Here is a 7,197-nt window from a genome sequence, read left to right on the forward strand (position 1 = left end):
TCTTTTTTGTACGCTTTCCCAAGCGGCCACACTTCCCGACCCACTGGCAGCTCGAAGTGGCGAATCAACCTCCCTTGAAACAATTCTAGAGCCGATCAGACTACCTCAACGTAGCTTCGATGTTGGCCGATCAAAAATATGACATCCACAAGTTGCTGTTGGAATCTTCGGCTTGAGTCTGATCCGCACTCGGCTTCCGTCTAGCCTAGGTATGCAACATCTTTACTCCTTCCTTTGATTCTAACTGATTTTTCTTCCTCTTTTGCAGCCGAAGTCATGCTACATGAACGTTTGGCCGGCAAAGCTAATCTTACGGACGCTGCAATTAATACATCAGCTGTGGAGGAATTGGAGAGCCGCGGCCTGCAGCCGGTCAACTCTCAAGAGGACCCTCAAGATGAGAGCGAAGAGGCTCCAGTCTTGATTAGTGAAGGAGTGGCTGGTGGATCACAACCTACATCTAAACGACATCCGGTCGTTCAAGTCGAGGGGGTGTCAGGCTCGGCCTCCTCAGGAGAGCCACTGATCAGGTGCAAGAGGCACCGGGCGGAGCCTTCATCATGCTCCACATCCTCGGTGGTGTGGTCTACCGAGCGGATTGAAACTTTGACCCTCGCTCCCGCTCAAGAGATTGCTGCCCCTGAGTCGTCCAATCGGACGCCATCATTATCTGGCCTGCCAGAAGGAACTCTTTGCGCACCACTAGTGGCTTTCATGCCACCACCATCCAAGGTCAAAAGGTCCAGTATCCGTCCGCCATCCTCGTCTCGACCGTCCGGGTGAGCGACATCTGCCCAGTCAACCTCGAGCGGTCAGCGCCATATAACGGTAGTTCTTCACCTGTCGATTGAAGAATGGCGTGAGTCGACTAGTGCTGAGTCCCGAGCCCCTGAGCACCAAATAATCATCCATGGGTCGCTCGCATAGATATGGGCTGACGTCCGAGCCTGTGCAGTGATGAAGCCTCCGGGGGCGCTGGCGGACAGTCACATCTAGATGCCGACTGGGGTAAGTGTTATATTCTTCTTAATCTATCTTCGCTTAGCACTTATACTTTCCTGGTTCACGGTATTGGGTAAAGAGCCTGGTCATGTGCCAGAGGCTCACATTTTTGGAGGAGGAAGTCAAGAAGTTGAAGGCGTCGAGCGGTCAATCCTCCGCCTCTCAAGAGCAGATAAATGAGGTGGCGAAGCTGAAGGCCGATTTGGAGAAGAGCACTGCGCTGCTCGAGGCTGAGCGGGGGAAGAGTGCAAAGCAGGCCTCTCTTCTAGCTCGGCTTAACAAGCAGGTCACCACCTTTGACGCCAAGATCGAATCGGCTAATGCGAGGAAACTTCGGGCCATTGAAGACTTAGACTTGAAGAATAAAGAGGTCCGGGCCCTCACTAAGGATCTTAAAGAAGCCGAAGACTTCCTGATTGCCGAACGAAAGAGCCAGTCGGCCGAAGAAACTGCCCTTCAAGGCTAACTTGCCACAAAAAATAATGAGTTGGCTACCGCGAAGGACGAGCTGGAGGCCTCCCGAGCAGCTTTGAAAACTTATCAAGATGCCGAGCCTAGCCGATTTGAGGCTATAAGGAGGAACTACATCCATTCGGACGCTTTCAATGACAAGGTCGCTGACTGGGCCCTTCACCTGTTCGATCTAGCAATCGAAGGGACGTTCGGTCAACTCCAGGCGGGTGGCAACATCTCCGCTGCTTTTTCGAGTAAGGTCATCAGTCAGACAAGCTGACCAAATCATTGCCCGACGATGTCTTAGATTACCTTGAGTGAGGTTGAGAGTTTCTTTGTAAAATTTTAAAGTTTCAATGAATGCTTGCCCGTTCGGCTAAGCTCTATCTTCTTCTAGTATATGTTTTCTCAAATCATCTTTCAAACATTGCATAAACTCGTGGCATCGTGGCTCCTCCGGCCGGCAATGACTAGTCTTATCCAGTCGATCGATCTACTTTGTTTTTAGAGATGCTCATTATGATCCTACGACCTTCGATGAGAATTTTGAAGAATAGTCCCAAACGATCGTCGTACTTCGAAGACTTAGAGCATTTTGAGTAGCTCATATTCATGGTCGGTCGTTCATTGTTCTTTGATTATAAGACCGGCGCTTGCCCGCTTATCGAGCCAAGAGTTTAAGGTCACCGCCAGTGTCGGACCTGTAATTTTGGGGCCCGAGGCGAGCACCAAAAATGGTGCCCTCAAACCTTGATATTCATAGATTTTTCAATTCAACGTAAATATAACTATATTTGTAACATGAATTCTAAAAATTAAAGATAAACAAAATATATCATCCAAAATAATTTGTCATAAACAAATGAAGATAAAGTCAAGATGATCCAAACAAAATATAAAATTCATATTAGGAACAAGTATATAATCACTTGAAAATTGCTCGCCTCGCAGTTCTAGAAGCAAAAGTATTAATTAAGTTTGCATAATCAACTTTCTCAACCACTTTTTTCTCGATAGATAACATAGCCAAGCCATTTAGTCTTTCTTGTGACATAGTTGATCGGAGATAAGTTTTGATCAATTTCAACTTGGAAAAACTCCTTTCGGCAGATGCAACTGTAACTGGTATAGTCAGCAAAATTCGATAAGCGATATAAGCATTTGGATAACAACCATCCATTTTCTTCAAATAATTTAGCACATCAATTGCTCTTTTTGAATCTCTTGGTAAAGAGTGTCTTAACAACTTTAGTTCTAGATATAAATCTGATCCATCAACATCGGAGTGACCATCATGTGTTAAAGAGTCTTGAAGATTGACACATGAGTGCAAGAGACCATCATCATCAATAGACTTCAATTTCTCCAAACTAAATAAAAATCCAAATGTTTCTTCATATTTTTGAAATTGTTCAAACCGAGTTTGAAGTGAAGAAAGTGCTTGATCAATTATAAATAAGAAGTAATTAACTCGAAAAGATTCTTTAGGAGACTGGGCTACCTCTTCCCTGTTGATTTCATCAAATTGTCTCTTTCTTCGAATGATGCGTTTTTCACGAAAAATAGGTTCAATTCCCATTTCACTTGCAATATGTTCAGCTTCGATCAATGCTTGATCAAATCCAGATTCTCTAAATTCTTGGAGAGAAGAAATAAGTCCCTTTAATTGTCTAATAGCCATAACAATATCCATATTCTTTGCTTGGAGAAACTTACTAACAATGTTAATCTCATATAACAACTTGTACCAAATTACCATTCCAGACACAAATTCAAAATTCTCAAGTTCGAATGATGCCAAACCCTCAGCTTCGCTCTTTATTTTTGAGTCATCAGAAATGTTTGCTAAATCAATTAAAGCATCTCGTATTTTTGAAGTTTGATCTTTTATGGGCTTCACACTTTCAACATGGCTTTCCCATCGTGTTTGTGATAATGGCTTGACTGTAAGACCTTGCACATGATCTTTGAAGATTTGCCACCGCTTGGTAGAAGAAGAGAATAACGAATATATGCGTTGTATAACACCGAAAAAAGACATTGCTTTAGGACAACATTTCACCATATCACATAATGTGAGATTAAGACTATGACATCCACATGGAGTGTAGAAAGCTCTAGGATTAATTTCAAGTAATCTACTTTGTACACCCTTGTGCTTTCCTTTCATATTAGATCCGTTGTCATATCCTTGACCTCTTATATTATCAATGTCAAGTTCGAGATTGCTCAAAATATTTTTAAGCTCTGTAAAAAGCCCAAGCCCTGAAGTTTCATTAACTTTTAAAAATCCTATCCAAAATTCTTCAATCGCTATTGCATTTTCTGAATCATCCACACATCTAATTACAAGGGACATCTGCTCCTCGTGACTTGCATCTGGAGTACAATCAAGTATGACAGTGAAATACTTTGCATGTTTAATTTTTGCAACAATTGAATTTCTTACTTCAGCCGCCAACATCTGTATCAATTCATTTTGGATTTTGGGCCCAAGATAAGTGTAATGAATCTGTTTTTCTTGAACACGCCGAAGGTGTTCCTCCATTATTGGATCAAATTCAGCAATCATTTCAATTAGCTGCAAAAAGATTCCATTATTCTCAACATAAAGCTTCTCATTATCTCCCCGGAGTGCCAAATTATTTTTTGCAATTCTTTGCACAACTGCAATTATTCTTTTCAATACTTGTTTCCAATGTTCTCTCTCTTTGTTAATTGCTACTTGCATATTTTCATCAATTGTTTTTTTCTTTCGAAGTCTTGTTTCTAATTCGATCCAACTAGTCATGCAATCAATATGATCTCTACTAGTTTCATGAAGACTGAGACATCGACTGATATTCTTCCAATCTTTGTATCCTTCATCAACTAGATGACCAAGTTTCATTGTGGTTCTTTGAGTCTTGAATAATTTGCAACAGAAACAGAAGACCTTGTCCATTGAAATAGAATACACTAACCATCTTCTATCACTTTTCTCACCATTTGACAACTGCCTCTTATAATGTGATGGATTGAAGTGTCTTCCGGTATTATCAAGAGGAAACAAAATACCATCATCTCTTTTAGGACCTCTTTCAACTAGAAAGTCCCTAATATTTGGAATTTTGTCCCAATTTCCTGGATCATCAACATTTAAAGGAAACAAGATCTCTTGATTTATGTCTTCATCACTGTCATTTTTAGGCATACTGGCTTCACCTTTATCTTTTTCAGATTCTTTTGGATCTTTATTGTGAAGTTCATTCAATTCACTATGTTCTTGATCATTCAACTTATTATCAGTGTCATCCTGATTCATTTGTTCTACTAATTCTATTTGCTCTGCTTTTTGGCTGCTAGTGAAATACTTATTAAGACTTCCTGCTTGGCTTTGAATTAAAGTTTCTTCCTTTTGTTTTTTCTTCCTTTTTTCTGCTCCAGACAATTGTTTTCTTATAGGAGGCATATTTGCTAGAAGCCTAAATATTAATCTGCACCGATAGTTCATAGATTAAAATAATTTCAACATCTAAATGCAGGAAAAATTCACTAAATCATAATACATGTAAATATCATCATGCTAAATCATATCATATTTTTATCTACTTAAAACTATTGCTGGCTTAAACGAAATGTTCATTAAGGGCTTGAACACCAAAAACATTCAACAAAAAAGTCAAAAATAATAAAAATCAGAGAAATTGGATGTTAATTAATATAGTTTTCCTTTAAGTTCAACTATCATTGGCATATTTAATATCAAGCCGCATTAACATTTCAATAGCGTTATCTTTAACAAGAGACGAAAGGTTACTGAATTAAATAAGAATTCATAAGATTAATGACAAGAAATGTGAGAGATAGAAAAAAAAAAAAAAAAAAAAAACAGTTGCGTGACATAAAAAAATAGAAAGAAAGTGACCTACTTACCTTTTTTAAAGGATTTTGTTCCTCTAAGAGAGGAAGAGATCAACAAAACTTTGATTGTTAAAGAGAATCAAGAGATCAACGTGACTTTCTTCTAGCGATAGAGATAAAGGAAGATAGAGCGATAATTTTAGCGATCCTTTAACGCCTTGAGCAGCAGCGGCTGCACACTTCATATGGATATGTAGGGTTATATTTTGATAAGTATAATTTTTTTAATAAAAAAATGGGCCCCTTCAGCAGTTGGGCCCTGAGGCGGCTGCCTCACGGGCCTTATAGAAGGTCCGGCCCTGGTCACCGCTTGACCACTGGGGAAGATGAGGGTTTAAGGTCGTCGCTTGACCGTTGATATAGACTAGGCGAAGACTGGAGTTTAAGGTCGCCACTCGACCGTTGGGGAAGACGAGGGTTTAAGGTCGCCGCTCGACCGTTGATATAGACTAGGTGAAGACTGGAGTTTAAGGTTGTCGCTCGACCATTGATGAAGACTTGGTGAAGACTAGGGTTTAAGGTCGTTGCTCGACCGTTGACGTAGACTAGGGTTTAAGGTCACCGCTTGACCATTGACGTAGACTAGGGTTTTAAGGTTTCCGCTCGACCGTTGACGTAGACTAAGGTTTTAAGGTCGCCACTCAATCGTTGACGTAGACAAGGGTTTAAGGTCACCGCTCGACCGTTGATGTAGACCAGGGTTTAAGATCGTCGCTCGACCGTTGATGTAGACTAGGGTTTAAGATCGTCGCTCGACCGTTGATGTAGACCAGGATTTAAGATCGTCGCTTGACCATTGATGTAGACCAGGGTTTAAGATCGTCGCTCGACCGTTGACGAACACTAGGGTTTAAGGTCATCGCTCGACCGTTGACATAGACTAGGGTTTAAGGTCGTCACTCGACCATTGACGTAGACTAGAGTTTAAGGTCGTCGCTCGACCGTTGACGTAGAATAGGGTTTAAGGTCACCGCTCGACCAATAGGAAAGACGCATCTCACGAGTGACATTCTTCACTTTTATTCATATTTTGTTCTGCGTTCAGGAGACATACAAAAATACATATATTTACTTGCGCACCTCTCAACTGATCCTGTAAGGTTGGAGATGATTCGCGCTCCACAGCCTCTTGAGCTGCCTTCCCCCCTCATCCTCCAAGTAGTAAGCGCCCAAATGGAGCTTTTACATGATCTTGAAAGGTCTCGCTTATGGTGCCTCGAGCTTGGTGACGTCACCGACCGACTTCACTTTTTTCCATACGAGATCGCCGATTTGGAAGGAACTCAGGATTGCCCTCAGGTTGTAGTTCTGCTTCATCCGTTGTCGGTACGCCATTAGTCGAACAACTGCTTTTGCTCGTGTTTCATCCACTAAGTCGAACTCCATGAGCCTTCATTCAGTGTTTCCCTCATCGTAGTACTATACCCAATCGGATTCTACTCCGACCTCTACGGGGACGACTGCTTCGCCGCCGTATACCAAGTGGAAGGGGGTTACGTCGGTCGCCTCCTTCGGGGTCGTGTGAAGGGCCTACAACACATTGGAGAGCTCGTCGACCCAGTTTCCTCCGACGTGGTCGAGCCGAGCATATAGAACTCTGAGAATCTCCCGATTGGCGACTTCGCCTTGTCCGTTGCCCGGGGGTAGGCCACAAAAGTGAAGGCCTGTTGGATGTCATAGCTCTCGCACCATTCCCTGAGCCCCTGACCGGCGAATTGCCTCTCATTGTCTGATACGAGCAGACGTGGGATGTCAAATCAACATATGACATTCTGACAAACAAACTTAATGATCATATGCTCGGTTATTCTTATAAGAGGCTCGGCTTACACCCAGTTT

At 42.0% G+C, this 7,197-nt stretch overlaps 1 protein-coding gene across 1 annotated transcript; it reads right to left on the reverse strand.

Annotated features, from left to right (window-relative positions):
* Positions 1–2,380: 2,380 nt before the first annotated feature.
* LOC121990829 (zinc finger MYM-type protein 1-like) lies at positions 2,381–6,744 on the reverse strand. Its single transcript, XM_042544894.1, has 4 exons — positions 6,602–6,744; positions 3,646–4,931; positions 3,235–3,438; positions 2,381–3,009 (listed from the first exon to the last, which is right to left on the reverse strand). Exons 1-4 carry the CDS (start codon positions 6,742–6,744, stop codon positions 2,381–2,383), a joined length of 2,262 nt encoding a protein of 753 aa, XP_042400828.1.
* Positions 6,745–7,197: the final 453 nt, after the last annotated feature.

The sequence above is a fragment of the Zingiber officinale genome, chromosome 6B (genome assembly GCF_018446385.1).
Source record: "Zingiber officinale cultivar Zhangliang chromosome 6B, Zo_v1.1, whole genome shotgun sequence".
Lineage (NCBI taxonomy): Eukaryota > Viridiplantae > Streptophyta > Magnoliopsida > Zingiberales > Zingiberaceae > Zingiber > Zingiber officinale.

Coding starts and splice junctions, on each gene's coding strand:
- LOC121990829 (XM_042544894.1), bottom strand. CDS start 6,744: ATGGAGTTCGACTTAGTGGATGAAACACGAGCAAAAGCAGTTGTTCGA. Junction 4,932..6,601: donor CTCGTATGGAAAAAAGTGAA/GTCGGTCGGTGA, acceptor CTATCGGTGCAG/ATTAATATTTAGGCTTCTAG. Junction 3,439..3,645: donor TGATAATATAAGAGGTCAAG/GATATGACAACG, acceptor CTTCTACCAAGC/GGTGGCAAATCTTCAAAGAT.